The following is a 19,840-nucleotide window of genomic DNA, read 5'->3' on the forward strand; positions in this document are numbered from 1 at the left end:
CATCTCTCATGAGCCTGTGGTCAGAAAGTGGCTGAGGCTGAAGTCATCTAAAAAGTTTCTTCACTCACATATCTGGTACGTAGGCTTGCAAGTCTTGAACAGTGGGAACGGGACTAGCTGGCACTCCCTAATGCAATAGAACTAGTGTTCTTATAGGGAAACCAGAGCTCTCTGTGTGTGCACAGAGGAAAGGTCATGTGAGGACAGAGTGAAAAGGCAGAGTCTGCAAGCCAGGCAGAGAGGCCTCACCATGCTCATTTATTGTCATTTTGATCTTGAACTTCTAGGATCCAGAACTGTGAGAAAATAAATGTATGTTTTTTGAGCCACCCAGTCTGTGGTATTTTGTAATGGCAGCCCAAGCAAACTAGTAGTATGATATGATGATGATTGATGATGATGATGATGATAAAAATTATTGAATCTGAATTGAATCACCAGATTTCAGATCAGGAAAATCATGGCTCCTCATCCAGTCACCACATGTGAATAGATTCCACATCCAGAGTTTTAGAATGAAGGATTTGTCAGGTATCCTTGAATGAGAACTCTGTGATGTTACGACAAACAAAAACGTTGGTGTCAATCTTCATTCGAACCCTTCTCTGAGGGCTCTGAGACTGTTTACCAGGGGAACTGTGCTCTGGGCATAGAGAAACTCTTTAATCTTTCTGGAGATTGCTGGAAATACATTCTAAGCTAACAATCATTCCCAGGTGGCAAAATGCCACTGTGGTCCACTGGTCAGAAAGCAGACTGAAGGTGAACAACTATTGGCCCAAAGCTGTCAAAGGGGGCCAATTTTGTTTGTTACTGTATAGTGAGAGTAAATGTATTCTATAGGAAGCAGCCATTTCCATAGTGGGTCTCTGATCACGGGAGTAATGTCACCATGGTAGGAAGGACTGAGTAGATGTAATTTCTTTTAATCTTCCTTTCTAAAACAGTAAGCAAAAGGGGCACCATCTCCTTGGTCTACCAAAGAGATTGGAGAGATGCAAAGAGAGTATCTTATCACATTTCTATTTAATTTACTTGTTTGGCTTGGGAATAAAATGAAAGACAGGCTAAATCTGTTTGGAAAATGGGATCTTAAAAAATTCCTGTATCACTAATCTTTTCATTTAGTGATGCCTTCGTATATGAAAATTCTATAGGACAAAGTCAAAGGATACCTTTAATTATAATCTCTCAACATCTTTATTTCCTAAGGCAGGTCTCACTTGGAAAACAACGAGGTTCATTGAAATAATCATATAGATTAATTAGACAAATAAAACAATGTCTTTTGTTCAAATTACTTGGTAACAAGGGAGATTATCAGCTATTCCATGTAACAGAAAGATAAAATGATTGGGACATGGAAACTGAAATTTTTATCCTAAATCTGTCACCATCTGAATGTGTAATTTTAGAAATGTTTACTTCTCTGGGTCTCAGTTTCTTCTAATGCAAAACAAAAGGAGTGTATCAGATACTCTCCAATGATCCCTTCAATACTCAATGCCTCAGATTTTTATCGTTTATTATTTAAGATAAAATTCTGGTCTTCATGTACTTGCATTACCAGAAAACTCTCATTATAATATAATCTGAAATACAGCATTATTATTCTGCATAAAGTGAACAAAGTCCAATACTTACCAGAGACTTGTGACTTTTGGAGAGCTCTTAAATTAGGCAAAGACACTGTGGAACTGAAAGAGCAGAAACCGGCTTTTAGCTACATCACGTACTAGTTACACCAACCTGGGCAAATGAAATAAACCATTGTAAGCCTCGAGCTTTCTATGAACTGAGAATAACGTACTCATCTCATGGGATTAATTTGAGATTAAATATTAAGGTGGATTACAAATAATAAGTGTTCAATTTATGATACAATATGGTTACTAGTGAATTTTGGGCCGATTAGAAATGGATAAGGATACTAATGTTACTGATTTAGCAAAGTAAATAAATAAGTGGATTTGTAATTCTAAATTCTCTTGAAAGAGGAAATGTGAAATTATTAGAGATAGAAGTTGGCATATTTCAAATCCCCAAGTGTTTTTGAATCTACTAACTATGCCTCTATAAGTCCATAAATTGGGATGAGAAAGTCTTCTTAAGGCCTTTGTTGAAAGATGGATGTTAAAGAAGGATCATGGTTACTACCTTGGTAAGTTTTAATGTGGGAAGTAATGTTGGGCCAAGGTCAAGATCAATACTTGAGGCCAGGCAAATGAATTGTATCTACTGGGCTGCTCCTCACTAATTGTATGTCCTGAGTACAAGACTTATCCTATCCATGTCTAATTTTCCTATCTGTAAAATAGAAGAAAATTTCAACCACATATAACTCTTTTAAAAAGTAAAAAATGAGATAATTTATGCAAGATGCTTTGCATAGCACCTAGCCTATACCAGTCAATGACATTTTTTAACCCTTACCTATAATAATAATGGCTAGCCTTTATACAGAATTTTATAATTTATCAAATTATTTACATCTCTTAAGAGGAAAGTAGGCTTAATTTCTTAGTCCTAAGTCTTCTCAGAATTTGTAGTATTTCTGAAAGCACAAAAATGGAAATCGAGATGAGAAGGTTAATGGAACATTCAGAAAAATATTTAAAAAATTTTAAAATGTGTCTTTTCTAAATTTAGAATACTATATAGTCATAGGAAAAACAAAATACGGACAAGTGAAAAGAAAAATAGTTTAGTTTCAGCATTGTGATAAACCTATGAATTAATAATGCTTTTCTTTATTTACTTTCTGTATATTTTCCTGCATAATTTTACATAATTGTGCCTGTAATGTTCAAAGATATAGAACATTTCACAATGTAACAAATGGACGTAATTACATCATGACAGATTCTGGATAAATGTTTCTTTAATTCTTGAGTTAAAAAGAAATGCCTCATTTAACTGCACTGAAAAGACTTACAGCATTTGTACTAGCTGATTGTTTAGTAGACTCATGTGTAGTTTGGTACTTAATGAAAAAGAGCATTGCTGGGAGAGGTGTTCTTTGTTGATCCATGTATGTTTTGGAGTGAGAGAGGTTATTTATTAGAATGTCATGGTTATTGGTGGAAAATGTGGCTTCTGGCATCACATTTGAGAGCAGCTGAACCTAAGAAATTCTTTCTCCAAGAGTTGAGAAGTCCTACTCAACAAAATATAGAAAATAATTGAAACCTCAGCTTCCAAATAACAATCTTATGTTTCCAGAAGCGATGGGACACTCAGGTGGTTCTTTCAAGATTAGGCATTTAGAAAACCACCAATCCTCTTCATGTGAAGTAGCATGGGGGAAAGAAAAGCATGGAAGAGCTAAAGAAGTGATCCACTTCAGTCTAAGCTAAGTGCGTGTGTGTGTGTATATATATATATATATATATATATATATATATATATATATATATATATATATAATATATAGGTACCTACTATCATATTTACTCTTTTTTACATTTGCTCAAATATTTATCTTATTTTATTTATGCTATAATTATGGGTGTTTTTCCATAACTTATATTTTAATATTCTTTTATTTCTGAGGTTGATAATTTGGATTTTTTTTTCTTCTGTATTACTCTTGCTAGAGGTTTATCAGTTTTATTATAGAAGTACCAATTTTTGGCTGTTTTGATTTTCTCTATATCTCTATCTTATTGATATTTTTATCTTATTTTTATTATGCCCTTCCATAAAATTTTTCTATGTAAACTATTTCTGTTTCATTAGGGAGCTTAGTTATGCCACTCCATCTTTCTGGGAGTAACCCTCTGATATTACCTATGACACAAAGTGCACTTGTGTCAAATTGTGTCTCTATGAACATCCACTTACTTCTGGTAGTTGTCTTTCAAATGAGCTACATTGGGCCCCTGTATCAGGGAATTATTGAATCAAAATCCCGGTGTTCATGACAGGGTGGTGGGATTAGCCTTCTACCAAAGTCTCTAGGCTGCAATCATTCATGTAGCAGATACTTCTGAGAACATCCGAGTTCCAGGATTATGGGGTTCCACTGGTAACTTTGCATGAGAAATCCCCTAGCGTCAGTGTCATGTCTTTCTTGTTACTGGGATGGGATAGGGATAGTAATGAATTTGGTAGGATTTTTTTGCATATCTCTAAAGGTCATGGATCATTTTTCCCCCAGAAATTTGTCTAATAGGTCTTGGCTTTGTATTTTGGCTGGATTGATCAGTCAAACTGGACTATTGAGATTTTCCAGAGCTCGCATACCCTCTCAAGCTTATTCTTTAAAAAAAATTCTATTATAATGTTTTCAGTATAATAAATTAACTTATTTTGAGTGTGTTCAATCTAAACTTTTTTTCAGAAAATTATGCAATTGATGTGGTTTGTCAAGAATTACTGGGATTATTGCACATTTTGAGACAACATTCATATGAACTATTATTTTCAGTGTATCATTCTTATTGGAGTATGTAAATTCAGCTTCTGGTTGTTGTAAACATCTATTGATCTAGCAAATACTTTTACTTCATTTACATAAGCAGAAAGCATTAGTATGTCTTCGAATTCATCTGGAAAGGACATAGAGGATTAAACCTATACATATATTAGTTCTCCAGTTCTGAGTCATAATTGAGTCCAAAGTAACCTTGATCATGTCAGATAGTTCTTCTAAATTAAGGATGACCTCTCTCTCTTCTGCCACGTACCACTGAAAGAAGAACAATGCTTAACTGTATTATTTTAATTTCAGGAGCAATACATGTAACATTCCCGGTTGGTAAATTTAATCGATTCCCTAGGTAGCTGAAATCCACCAACTTTTGTTGGGCTCAGCACATAATTAAAATCTTCAGCCTGTTCAGAGACATATTTAATGCCTTTTTACTTATGGCCCTTACCTAGTACACAATATTAAATTAAATATATATGAAGGGACAATGCTCAATGGAGCCCATAGTAAGACACATTAAGGAAATAACAGTGGAAGCCCTCAGAGACTTCTCGTAGGGGCAGGCTCTTGGAAAATAATTCTTTTCTTGCAGAAATGGTTGCTCACTTGATACTGGACTGAAAATAAGGAATTGCATTATTTGACTGAAAATCATTATGGTTTCAGCTGACATAGATTCAGGCCTTCAAACCATACAACTGTGATTACTGGTCTTTTCAAGAATTGAAACATCAACTTCAGTAACTTCCTCAGGACCAAGTCTCCACTTCTGAGCCTCAGGGCCTCTAGAGCAGAGATAACAGCTGGAGAAGGACCTCCTTTTATAGGAGTATGTTAGAGTCAGGGATCCTGAGACTATGTCTCCCTTCATTTGGTTTAAATATTATTTGCTTTACCTAAAGATTCCCTAATTTGAAGCTCATAAATTTGCATCCACATTATTAATTTTCTTTTCAAATTTGAGGCTTTTCATACATTTCGCTGTCTGCTAATCTTTCTTGGCCAGACCCCATTTTTTTTTTCTAAGGATTGTTCTAAGGCAGAAAACTGCAGAAGAGTTTCCTTTATTTGAATTTGTTCCAAATATTTAAAGAAACGAATCTATAATCACCCTACATTCTCTGTCCTTGTTTCCCCGCCAGCTTTACTTATTTAGTTGCTCATATTTACATTGTAGAATTCAATAAGTTTTTTCAATTGTAATTGGCATACAATAATACATTAGTTTCAGTTGTACATCGTAGTGATTAGAGCTCGTGATCACCCCACCAAATCTCGAACCCCTCTTCCCTTTGCATATATATTACTACATTGTTGACTATTTTCCTTATGCTATACTTTATACCTCCATGACTATTTTAACTATCCATCGTATTTCTTAATCCCTTTGCCCTTTTTCACCATCCTCCCTCAAACCTCCTACTGTCTAGTAGCCCTCAAAATATTCTCTGTATCTGTGAGTTTGTTTCCATTTTTGTTGTTATTATCATTTATTTTGTTCTTTAGATTATGCATGTACATGAAATCACATGGTATTTGCCTTCCTCTGTCTGACTTACTTCATTCAGCGCAATACCCTCTAGATCCATCAAGGCAATATCTTTTTCCATCCCCTTCCTTTTACTCTATGTGTGCCTTTTAATCCGAAGTGAGTCTCTTGTAGGCAGAATATGTAGGGGTCTTGTTTTCTTATCCATTCAGCCACCCTATCCTTCGGCTGGAGCACTTAATTCTTTTTCATCTGAGGTACTCTTAGATAGATAGGCAGCTAGTATTATTTTTTATTCATGATTTGATATGTGTTTTTTTTCTTTGTAAAGAAGTCCCTCCAACATTTTCTGTAATAGTAGTTTGGTGTTGAGGAATTTCCTTTAAAAAGTAATGGTTTAAAAAGGCAGAGGCTGTGTCTGCCCATATAAATGGAATAATGATTTTTCTGATGAACATACCTGAGAGATTACTGAAAACTTAAATTTCTGCCAAGGCAGGAGTCTCTCTTAACTGATATCTGGTCCTCTAGATCTGGCATCCCCAACCCCTGGGCCCAGGAGTGGTACAGTTCCGTGGCCTTTTAGGAAACTGGCCGCACAGCAGGAGGTGAGTGGCAGATGAGCTAGAGAAGCTTCATGTGTATTTACAGCCACTGCCCAGTGCTAGCGTCACCGCCTCAGCTGCACTTTAGATCATCAGGCATTAGATTCTTGTAGGAGCACCAGTCTCTGGTGCAAAAAAGGTTGGGGACCGCTGCTTTAGATTTTTTCTTATTATTCTTCCCTTTGCATCAATATCTCTCATTGATGATAGAAAGTGGAAGGTCTAAATTTTCTAGGATGAGTTAGAAATAGGTAGAGACATATTTTTAATTAGGAAAGAAGTGTCCTTAGGGATGAGTTGTTTGAATGACTGAAAGGCTAACAAGTTCTACTATTACCAGTGAGAACGCTGTCATTGGCTATTTCAGGAAGATAAATCCCAGCATTTATCTCATTAGGTACGGAGAGACATTACTGGTCAGAGATGTGAGTGCTATCCTAAATCCTCAAAATAAAGTACTTTTTTGTTGCCTCACATAATTGACTGAGAAGAGGTACATTCAAATAATTAATTTCAGTTTTGAGTCCAATTTTTATGTAGTCATGTGAATATGGCAGCTTTGTTTCTCTCCGAAAAAATTTTCCCAGCAGGTGAGACTATTCTACTATTTTTGAACAGTAAATATATATTATATATATTTTTATTTAAGGGTCTTTATATTGTAGACATCCACATTGAATACTGCTACACTTATCTGAAAGATTGAGGTGATGGGGTGTCTACGTGGAAATATGGATAGTGTGGCCATGTGAAATTATCTGTAGATCTACTAATCAACTAGTCATTATTGTGTGTCCTGTGGTCACGCACAGATACGTGATGTATCTACAGTTACTGTCAGTGAAAGAAGCACTGATTGTAAAGAGAAAGGCAAAGACCTGAGGTGAGTTCTTAAAACAACCAACAAAAGATGCTCTTTGAAAATTCATACAATATATTTAAATATAACTAATATCTTAATTATTTATTTTTACTGAAGGAGGTCTGAAATAAAATTAAACTGGTATAACACAGAAGGTAACCAGAATATACAAAATGTATTTCATTTTAATATTACAGTTTGATATATTTATTGTCCATTTTGCTAAATAACAAAAAAAAACATATAATGCAACACAAATGAACAAATGGATTTATAATTGTGGTTCTTGGGCTATTATATTTTACATAATATGTTAATATTTATAATTGCCTTAAAATTTTATACCAGAAACTTAAAATTGTACACACTGAAATTTGTTAGAATATAAAGTAATAAATGCCAGCTGTAATTTGGAAGTTCTGATATGGGATTTTGGATTCTGATATGGAAATTTCATTATGGGATTTTCAGATTCTCATATGCGTGAACCTTTTAAAATAATCACAGCAACACATATTTCTACATAGTCATAAAGAAACCTGTGCTCGGGGAACTACCTCGCTAACTCTCACTTATTGAGAGTCATAAAACTACAATATCAAGTACTATAGAGATATTTTGTTACTATAAAATTTTATCTTTTAAAAAAGCTATATATTTAAGAAGCTATATTAAATGATGTTTTTTAAACAAAGAAGTGTTAACTTAGTGGTTTAAATTGAAAGACCAGTAACACCATCTTTCAGTTTTTATAGAATAGAATCATTGATGACTTAAATGACAGAATAGTTTACTCACCTAATTTTTACATCTAAATAATTTAACTGGCTAATAGAAGATTTATCCTGGTGCAAACCAACAGTGATGATTAATAAGAGTAAGGGCACTGGCAGATCCTGCAGAAAGTAAAAAGTGGGAAAGAAATAATTGGATGTAGATTACCTTATATCTTCTGTTCTTCAGTAGATGTGACTTTATCAGTCTGTAGCATCAGCGATGATAGAATGCCTGAATAAACTGGAGTAGCAATGTGAGTGAGGCGTGTAGAGTGTTCATCACAGCTGGCTCCTACGAGAAAGCTCAGCTTTTTCTGCATAGTCCTCCCTCCCTCTCCCCGCCAAATCTGTGTGGTTGGATTCAGCTTCTCCATTTGAGGTTTAGTAATCCTGTCTTTTCCTCAGCAGTGAATAAGCAAAGAGTTTGGGTTTGTATCTCTAGTTGTGCAACTTTTTTCGTTTGTTTAAGTTTGTCCTTTTCATTGTATGTGGGAAATCTGAGGAATCGAATCTTTTCTTTTTGCATTTTCTTTTCTTTATTAAAATGTGTTACGTGTATTTTTGTTATTTCTTCTCAAGAGGCCTCCTGAATAACTTCTGGAAGACATAGGGGATTGGGCCTTCAGCACTTCCTCATTCAAGAAAATCTTTTTGAAGACTTTTAAGGAATGCTAATATCACTTACTTATCACATTAATATTCTTATTACTTGTGGATATTGATCTCATAAATATAATTTCTCCTTCCTCATTTGACCCTTCATTCCTTTCATTTCCCACTATTTAGGTCTTCCTGAGGTGCATGGATCATATTTTTTTCTCCATTATTCTGCTTGCTTCTAGTCAAAATACATTCCATCACAGCAAATGCTATACCTCATACATCCTACAATGGGTCATCCCTAAGACATCCAATCTTACCCCATGCCCACAGAGGGGTTTGCAAATTATAGTTATAACATTCTTTTGATCGTGGACTGTGTTTATATTCCTTATGAAATTGACAAAGATCCAGATGATTTCTTCTGATGCAGTGTTCATAGTGAAGCATTCAAGAATATTGATCACAGCTGTCATTTAGTGAAACTTTATGGGTACCAGGTGGTCTTCAGGTATTTGACTCATAATAAAATAACCGCCACTATTAGTACCTCATTATAAATATGATGAAACTGAGGAACAGAGAGGTTTATAATGTTGCTCATGTTCACCTAGACAGGAAGTGGCAAAGCTGGAGTTTCAACACAGGAAATGCAGCTTCAGAGTCCATGTTATTCATCATTGTGCTACACTCTCCCCCGGAGGATGTTTTGGGTGTTAAATAGTTAGATGCTGAATGAGTATCTTGTAGTTATTATTCAATCTTTGTAATTGTAAAATCCCATTTATCACTGGCTAACATTGTTCAAGTCAGAATGATAGGCCTAGAGATTTTTCTTTAATTATAAAGATATGAAAAATGTCAGCAGAATAGAATAATAAGTTGGTGCTGCACAAAAAGTTTTATAGATACTTAGACTGCAAAGATTTCTGAGGTTTTCCAGTTCAAGTCCATTATTTTCCAATGAGACAGACATGCAATTACATTTTAAATGGCTCAAACCGATGCCTTCTCACACTTTGCTCAGACATCCCCTTGAGTATGCTGCCTTTTGGAATCTAGACCCTGAAAATCTGTTTTAGATCTCTCTCAAACCTAAGAAGCATTAAAAATAAAATCATGTCCCCTTTTCCTTATCTCCCTTTTCAGTGTCTGTGTTCTCCTCCCTCATTACCTAGGTTACCGCAAGTTTTGAATAAAAGGATACTAGCTTCTAATATAATTCAGTTAGTTTAAGAATACGCTCTGAATACCTAATAGTGTATGCGTGTTAAGGGTTGTGGGCTAGGCAGAGATTAAGCGGACAAAACTAAAATTCCTTAAATAGGTGACAGTCAAAGAAAAACACCTGGCAGTCACAGAATCAGATCAAATCACTGGCAGAACGATGTGCTAAATAATTTTGTAGGTATTTGATACAGTTCAAAGAATGGTCTCTTGAAATTTAATGAGATATCCATGAAGACTGAACATCCTGAGTCATGGAAGACTGAACCTCTAATTGTGGATCACCACAGTATTAAGTGAGTTATTTCAGTAGAGCCTTTATTTTTGATGGGACTTAGATCATATTGTCAAGATACTTACCACAAATGCTACCAACTCAGATGGCTTACTCTATGCCAGTGTGTTATATATTTGTTTTGCCACCAGCAGAGATGAGTTTCTGAAGGGCTGGAACCCTGTTCCAGTTTATCACTGTTGACTTCTGTGCCACAGACTGACATGATTTAAAGAAGACTATAAGAAACGTGTGATTGATGTCGGGCTTTTGATTCCTCTTCTCTGTGGATGATCCACGAAGACTTAGAGATAGAACCTTTTACTTGTAGCACCAGCAAAATTATCTGAAGAGAAATTGTCAAGAGAAGGTATAATGGGCTCTTTGGATTCATAGATATTTACTAAAAATTTATTGTGTGTAAACCACTGTAGAAGATACAATCAGAAGTTGTATCCAGAGCATAATGGATGTGTTCATAGTCATATTCATGATTTTATTACAGGTCCCGTCTCCTGACCTCTTATCCATGAACCAGCCCTTATAGAAGAGTCAATGGGATAGTCTAACAATGTGACAGAATTTATCCTCCTGAGCCTCACTCAGGATCCTGAGGGGCAGAAAGTATTATTTGTCATATTTTTACTCATCTACATTGTGACAGTGCTGGGCAACCTGTTCATTGCAGTGACTGTTTTTGCCAGCCCTTTCCTGGACTCCCCCATGTACCTCTTCCTTGCCTCTCTGTCACTCATGGATGTGGTTTATTCTACTACCATTTCACTGAAATTGATTATAGACCTATTGTTTGCTAAAAAGACAATTTCCTTCTCAGCTTGTATGGGACAGCTGTTTCTGGACCACTTTTTTGGATGTGCTGAGCTCTTCCTACTGATGGTGATGGACTATGATCGATATGTGGCTATCTGCAAGCCACTGTACTCCCTAACGGTCATGAATAGATAGGTGTGCTTCCTGTTTCTGGTGGTGTCCTGGGTTGGAGGTTTGGTGCACTCTGTGGTTCAAGTTTTCATTGTGTACAGCCTTCCCTTCTGTGGTCCTAAAGTTATTGACCACTTCGCCTGTGACATGTACCCATTATTGGAACTCGCCTGCACTGACACCTATTTTGTAGGATTCATGGTGGTTGTTAATAGTGGTTTAATCTGTATGATGGTGTAATCTTTGTCCTTCTACTGATCTCTTATGGAGTCATCCTAAATTCCCTTAAAAGTCACAGTCAGGAAGGGAGGCGCAAAGCTCTGTCTACCTGCAGTTCTCACGTCACAGTGGTTTTCCTGTTTTTTTGTTCCTTGTATTTTCATGTATGTTAGACCCATTTCCGACTTCCCCATTGATAAATTTATAACTGTGTTTTATACGGTTATCACTCCCATGTTGAATCTTTTAATATACACCCTGAGAAATTTGGAGATGGAAAATGCTATGAAAAATCTTTTCTGTAGTAAGTTAACTGTAGCTATAATAAAAATGCATCAATCATACTAAAAACATTTGTTTCTAATGATGAAGCAACAGGCAGTGAATTCTAACAATGGATGATTTTTAATTCAATGAATGAATTCTCTAGGGTTTCTTTTATTTATACAAAGGCATCAAAATGTGGAATCAATTGTCTTTTCAGATTAGAATCAACCTAATTGAAATTTTTGAGGATAAATAAAAGGTACAAATATTTGTCGTATTGCAATAAAAAATAAACTAAGTTCACCTTGTAACATTTTTTCTTAGTTTATATGAAAAATGAGATGTTAGAAGGAAGATCTTTTTTCTTTTTAACAGTGATAACCAACGTACCTTTGAGAATTTGCTTTTACTCAAATTATTGAGAAAGCAATGTGTTTAATATTTAGAGAGGTAATTTATGGAGCTAAAAGAATGCTCTAAATATTTTAATGTTCATTATTGTCTCCACAAGCAGCTTTCTGTAGCTGCATCATGCATTTTGTCTATAAGATTACTTCTATTTCTCAGGTCAGTGTCCATGAATTTGCAGGCCAGGATATTTAAATGGGAGATGATATTGTATTTGGTTACAGACACTACATGTGAGCAGTTTTGTTAGGTGGGATGTTGAATATATTCACAAGTTGGGGTAAACCTGTATGGATTGTTTGATGATGAAAACAGATTGTAATTCTTGATGAAAGGATAGAAAATGATCCTAATCCAAGTTATAAGCACATTTTCATGATTTAGCTCAGTAGTTTTTATGTGTACTTTTGCCATTCCTTAAAGAATAGATGAGACTTCTTATCTTGTCTTCATGATACAGAAGATATGGGTAAAAAAAAAATGTGTTATTTTGCACAGAAAGGTGTTCCCTAAAAGTTGAATTCAGCTTAAGTATTTATGATTATAGACTGTCTAAAACTGATTTGTTTTAGTACAAACAAAATTTTGTTTTGCAATTTTATGTAAAAAAAAAAAAAAAAACAGAATTTCTCAGTCTGTAGCCCATCCTGGAACATCACAAACTAGGAAGAAGATTGGATTGCTGTCCTTGTAATATGGAACATCATCTATGCTTTGTAAGACTTTTCTAACTAAAAAAGATTTTGAAATTCTTTTATTTTAAGATTTTATTATGTATTTTTTCATGGGTACCAATAATATATGCGATTTATTTCTAAATTTTGTAGTCTCCTACCTAACTTATGATCAGTATCACTGAAAGTACCTGTGTATGCTATACTTCCCTGATCTCGATGCTCTGCCTCTTCCTAGAGGTCATCTCAGTGCTGAGTGCATTGTCAATAATAGTTCAAAATAGTATCCATTCAGTCAGTGATCATTTCGGTTGCTTCCAGTTTTAATATGCACAGAGTGTTACTCAGATGTCCTGAAAGAAACTCTTGTGTACAGCTGTTCTGACGTTTACCTTTACAGATGGTTACAATTTTCTCAATTTGTATTTTCGGTTTCACGTCCATGAGTCGTGTGTAACAGCTCTATCATTCTACATCCTTCCAATTACTTGATATCATCAGATGTTTGATATTTTTGTAAACATAATGAGTATAAGACTGTGACTTTATTGGAGCTTTATTTTGTAATTCTATTTACTATCGAAGTTGAGCACCTTTCCTTGGTTATTGGATATTTATTTTTTATCATTTTCTATGAAATGTGTATTCATGTCTTTTGTTTATTTTTTCCTACTGGGTTGGGATGTTTTTCTGTTGTTATTAATTTGTCAGAGATCTTTTGGAATCCGGTGTACCAATTCCTAATTTATTTATCTGTATGTCAGAGTTCTATCTTTTATACTTCTATCATTTTATTTGGTGAATAGAAGCTTCTGAATGTAGTCAGATTCCTGTATTTATGAGTATGGTAGCATTAAATGTGTTATTTAACAAATCATTTTCTATAATGTAGTCAGTAGAATAGCATTCTATATTGTCTTTTAAAGATTTCAAATGTGATGTTTTTCAAGTTTCAAATATAATCCACTGCACATTGATTTTTGTGTACACTGTTAAGTAAATGTTATGTTTAATTTTTGTTCTACTGTAGATAACAAATTTTCTATGTACCATTTGTCAAATAGTCCATCCTTCATATATTGAGTTTTCATTTATGTCTGAGTTTAATTCGGATTTATCTGTTACAGTCAAATAACCAATTTTTCTAAAGTTGTGTTCATTTATATAACTTTACAATAATTTTTTACATATGATAGGACAAATCTTCCAACATCAGTTTTTTAAAAAAGTGATTTGGATACCTTGGGCCATTTTTCTTAATATACATGTAAATTCAGCGTTTTAGATTATTATATTAGAATTGTATTTACGCTATTGACAATTGAATCTTTTGAGCCCCGAATATAATACAACTCTGTATATATTTAGTTACTTAATGCTCTTAAAGTTTTGTAAATTGTATAAAAAAATTTGTTCTTTACATCTTTTTACAAATTTCTTCATATATAGGTAAATATATATTTTCCACAGGCTTAGAAAATAGATTTTGTATTTGTTTTTTTACAAAATAAAATTTATCTCACTTTAAATCAATAATTGACATTAATTTTGTTAAAAGTGAGGTATAGCCTCTAGTACCTTACAATTTTATAAATTGTTTTTTAATATACTTTCTCAAATTTAATTGGTATGTTCAAAATATTTTATTGACATAAAAAAGATTTGATATATTATAATGAAAAAAATTTTTTTAAGTAGTGTTTATGTAGTGTTGAATGTTTATACTCTTTATGTCAATGTTTTCAATTACATTCTTTGGAGTTTCTGCATTTTTAACTCAAGATTACATAAAAATTTATAAATGTTTCTTCTGGTTCACTTATTTTTCACATTTAAAGCCTTGAGTAGACATATATGGCTGTATGTGGTGGGAAGATTTAGAGACTGGGAAAATGTTCTGTTGTGCATGTCTGCATATGTGTAAAAAATTTAAATGCCTTTTTCATGTGGCTCTGTTGCCTTAAGACCAAGCTTTTGACATATTTTTGAAAAATTGAACCTACTTCCCTAATCTGATATATCATATTTATAATGTTTAAAGTCCTGATCCCCCTGTATCAATTTGTAGACTATTTCTTTTGATTGGTTAATTATTTAGAAGCAAATACCTCATTACTTGAGGTCATTTAAATGGATCTTGATATATGATAAGTGGCCTACCACTCAATATTCTTATTTAAAACATTTTCTGTTTAAAAGAACAATGTTCTGTACAACTCTTCAAATAATTTCAGAGGTCTGAGTAATCTGTGAAGATTTTTACTTACAATATATTAAATGTCAGATTAATTTGGAGAACATTTGATATCTTGATCACATTAAATAATTCTATCTGGGAAGTAGAAAAATATCTATTTCTTCAAGTCTTTAAGATTCTACAGCAATGCTATGTTTTCTTTTTCTTATTTAATTAAATTGATTTGAGTGACAGTTACTAAAATGATACAGGTTTCAAGTGTAGAATTCAATAACACATCGTATGTATGTTCTTATCACGTAGGGTTTTCACTTTATTTTTGTTTATTTCTATATATTTTGTAATTTGTGTTACATTAAAGAAAGATATCATTTCCAGATTACATTTTCTAAATAATTATGGCTAGTATTCAAGAAAGCTAGTAAGAAATATTTATGTTTAATCAATTCAGTCACTTTACTGACCTCTCTTATTTAATATGATATATTTTCAGTGAATTTGTTTGGATTATTGCTGAGTAATATGATATCATATTACTCAGGTTCTTAACTTTTGTGTATATATACCAACTAGCATTTTGATATGTAAACTATTAGGCCCTATTACAAAGGGAAACTCACAACTTACAATGTGGAAACATGAGTTCAGGGAAATTTAGTTATTTGTTAGATTCATCGTCCGGTACTTATATCGTGTTAGATAGTGAATTTTAGTGTCTGTGGAAATAGAGTTCATGAATGATTTTAGATACCAGATCTACAGAATCATAGAGAAATGCCAACATCTATTTCTGTCTGTGAGTTAATTGCATGGAAGTTTACTCACCTTTAGGGTCTTGAAAATATTGTGAATGAATCTAAACTCATCGCATTATGCATCCCACTGACCTCTTAATTTTTAAAAAGAAGCTCTCTCAAATTAGTTTCATAATAAATTTCAAAGGATAATGAGGCATGGAGAAAGACAGCCATGGGAATTTCCATGCAGTAATGCAAATGGTAAAGAGAGTACAGCTTCCATAATTGTATAAGATAATGACCTAGTCAGTCCATTCATCCCTCAGGAAATGCTCCTGTGGATCATTAGAAAAGAGAGTGGACTTTGGGGAAACACATGAAAAACTTATTGCAGAGATGTGACACTAAAGTTACTTGTGGAATAAATAATGGTATATAATACCTTCAATTTATTTCGTGCTTATTATTGTCAGGTAATTTTCAGACAGCTCTGTTTGCATGATCCTATTTAATCTCTAAAACCATCTTACGTGTTAGGTGCTCTTATAAGTCTCATTGTACAGATGATGTCACAGAGCTGATAAGTATAGATTCAGAGGCTCAAATTCCAAATAAGAATTTAGAATCTGAATTCTCGTAAAGTAGACTGCAGGACACTAAGGACACCCCTGCAAAATTATGAAACAAAGAAACAGAAGTGACCAAGTCAATATAGGAGGTAGGCAACAAATGGTCTCTGATAGTTAGTTTTCTATATTTGTCCCCAAAGTCTGTTCAACCATAATCAGGTTTTAGATGTAGAATTTTTCTTGGAATATATGAAATATTTTCAAATTAATCTTAATTTTTTCATTTTAAAAAATGAAACAAGCTGATTATTTGTTTATTAAGAACTCAAAGTTCTTGCTGCATCATTTTTATGGTCACTGCTCATTGATTTTAAAAAAGCTATTATATGGAAACTAGTTTAACTATACAGACAAAAGGAAACATATCGAGGCATAGATTGTGATTATATGTTTTAAAAGCATCTGGACTGAAACTGAAACTGAAAATACCAACCATTTGAAATGTAGTATTAATCAGAAAGACTGAGATGAATCTGATTTTCTGCGAGCATGGAAAGAGTTGGTCACATGGAAACAGTTTGAAGTCCTGTGATGGTACTCTTGCTGTCTTGCTCTCTGTGTCCACAGGGATGCAGCAGTGCAGGAAGGACAAGGGAGAAGGCGCCACAGCACAGAATGTAGATTGAATGGCTCTCTTGTTGTGCAGGTAACTCAAGAAGTGCATGGATACATAAAATTCAGACTAGGCTTTACATTTATAAAGAGTACATGGGTGGATTGAAAATCACAGTCTTTTCAAAGTTGTCTGAAGCAATTCTCATAATTAAGTGTATCTTTTGTGATTATGAAAATATATGAGAATTAATTCAGTTCTGTAATACTCTTGGATATTTTCATATTATAAACGTCCAGAATAAACTTAAGTTTTTAAATATCAGTACTCTTGGAAACTATTTTCATGTGTATCTATTTAGACATATTTTAATGTGCAGATATTTCTAAATCTCATGACACTTTCAATTAATATGTTCTCTTAGCATTGTTTGTTAATGTGTTAAAAATTAGAGGAGAATGTAGCATCTGTAAAACCTGACTGACTTTCAGAAATCCATGGTAATACTGTAGTAAGCAAACTGTAATTTCAATTTCTATTTACGGGTGAGTTTCCACATTTCATCACATGTTTACTAGCCATTTAGTTGTATTCTTTCTTTAGTTGATTGTTTATGTGATTTGCCCATCTTGCTATTGGTTCGTTTGACATTCATTTGTTAATTACTTAGATCTGTCTGTTTTAGATATTCACTGTGCGTATGTCCTCTATAATGAACACCTTTTTCCAAAACTACTTTTATTGATTGACTTTATGGTATCTATTCCTAAATCTTTAAAAAATGACACTGTATATTTGGTATTTCCATGATTCTTTAAGGAGATTCTCCCATCCCTATAATGTAGAAAATCATTTCCTCTATTAACTAGAATGTAAACATAAAGTAAACCTTGCTTTAGCTTTTCAATAAACCTTAAATCAGTTTTTATCTTTGTATAAGGAGTTAGCTACATGTACAATTTAATTAGCTTCCAGATGGACAGCTACTTGTGGCAACCCATTTATTTCATAATGTGTCCTTTTCTCACTTATATCTCTAATGACAAGTCTCCCCACTAGTCCATAGGAGTTTTAAGTTTAGGGACCATGTTTCAATCAGCCTTGTTGTCTTATAATCCCTGAAAGTTTTGCAGCCTAACAAATCATAATGCCTATTTGTTGAACGAATAAACAAATTATCTTAAGATCTCACGAAGTCACTAGTAATGATCATATTTACAGGTAATTTGTCGTGAACTCTGAAATTAGATGTACTAAAAGACATATGGAACAAATGAACAATGTGACTGAATTTGTCCTTTTGGGGCTCACTCAGAGCCTTTGGGGTCAGAAAATAATACTTGTCTTGGTCTTGTTCATCTACATTGTGACGATGGTGGGCAACCTTCTCATCGTTGTGACCGTTGTGGTCAGCCCAACCCTCAATGCCCCTATGTACTTCTTTCTTGGTTACTTATCATTAATGGATGCTGTTTTTACTACGACGGTCATCCCAAATATGATGAGAGACATACTCTATGAGAAGAAAACCATTTCTTTCCAAGCTTGCATGAGCCAGCTTTTTCTAGGGCACTTTATTGGTAGTGCTGAGATTTTACTCCTAGCGATCATGGCCTACGACCGTTACATGGCCATCTGCAAACCCTTGCATTATTTGACGATCATGAATCAACGAGTGTGTATTGTGCTGCTGCTGTTGGCCTGGGTTGGAGGTTTTTTGCATGCTTTAGTTCAGGTTCTCTTTGTTTACAACCTTCCGTTCTGTGGCCCCAATGTCATTGATCACTTCATTTGTGACATGTACCCCTTATTGAAACTTGCCTGCACTGACACCTACATTATTGGCCTCATCGTTGTTGCCAATGACGGGGCCATCTGCGTGGTCATCTTTGTGCTGTTAATCATCTCCTATGGGGTCATTCTGCACTCCCTGAAGAATCTCAGTCAGGAAGGGAGGCACAAAGCCTTATCCACCTGTGGCTCTCATATCACCGTGGTGGTCCTTTTCTTTGTCCCTTGTATTTTTATGTATGTGAGACCCGCTTATACCTTGCCTGTTGATAAGTTTATGACTGTATTTTACACCATTATCACCCCTATGTTGAACCCCTTAATCTATACTTTGAGAAATGGAGACATGAAAAGTGCCATGAGAAAACTGTGGACCAGAAAAAGAAAATGAGGCAGCAGAGAAATGTATCACCTATTTTCAATGAAGAATTGACTCTTTAGGGAAGCCACGTGTGATTATTTAACTGTAGTAAATTTCTCCTCAGGTTTTATAACTTGCGCACGATGAAAAACATTTATTATGAGACTTCTTCTCTTGATCAAAATATAATTTTAGGATTTTCTTAATTTTCTAATTCAATATACATATTTTTTGTTTAAAAATATTTTTAAAATTTTCATAGCTTTCAGAAAAATATATGTTCAAGTTTTATATGTAAAAGGTCTCTATTGAGAATATAGATTTATGTTCTATGTGATGAGTTTACAGTAGTTAATACTGTTAATAGCATTCAGTTAATGGAAAATTTTCTCATTTTTTTTTCTTAAATAATGTAATCTTTTTCAGACTTAATAGTGCTCATTACAGGTTTCAGAAAAGATAAAAAGAAATAAGACATAAAATCTTGGTTTACTTTTCTTCACACAAAGGAAGCCCATATTAATATTTGAAGTATATATCTTATTTTTGTATCTGCAAAATACTTTAAGTATATAATTTTTTTTCATGTTGCTTAGCATGCTAAGGTTGAAGAAGAATGATGCTTCAAGTTATAATATTAATCATGAGGTGGCTAGATATATAAAAATAATATGAACCATTCAGATATGGAGAAGAATAACTAAATATTATGTATTTTCCTGGTTGAGGAATCACATAATCTACTCATGTGTATATATTTGTTTGGTGTAATGTTTTCATGAAGATGATCTATTACT

General features: G+C 33.8%; 1 protein-coding gene and 1 pseudogene across 1 annotated transcript; both read left to right on the plus strand.

The window, feature by feature from the left end:
* The first annotated feature begins 11,018 nt into the window (after nt 1-11,018).
* Nucleotides 11,019-16,964, plus strand: LOC120596709 (olfactory receptor 4A5-like; annotated as a pseudogene).
* Nucleotides 16,965-18,149: 1,185 nt separating this feature from the next.
* Nucleotides 18,150-19,073, plus strand: LOC120596697 (olfactory receptor 4A15-like). The gene has a single exon (XM_039855172.1). It carries the CDS (start codon nt 18,156-18,158, stop codon nt 19,071-19,073), a length of 918 nt encoding a protein of 305 aa, XP_039711106.1. The 5' UTR covers nt 18,150-18,155.
* The last annotated feature ends 767 nt before the right edge of the window (nt 19,074-19,840 follow it).

The sequence above is a fragment of the Pteropus medius genome, unplaced genomic scaffold (genome assembly GCF_902729225.1).
Source record: "Pteropus medius unplaced genomic scaffold, Ma_sr-lr_union100, whole genome shotgun sequence".
NCBI classification, from domain to species: domain Eukaryota; kingdom Metazoa; phylum Chordata; class Mammalia; order Chiroptera; family Pteropodidae; genus Pteropus; species Pteropus medius.

Bases quoted from the DNA above. Each gene is read 5' to 3' on its own strand.
- LOC120596697 (XM_039855172.1), top strand. From the start codon at position 18,156: ATGGAACAAATGAACAATGTGACTGAATTTGTCCTTTTGGGGCTCACT.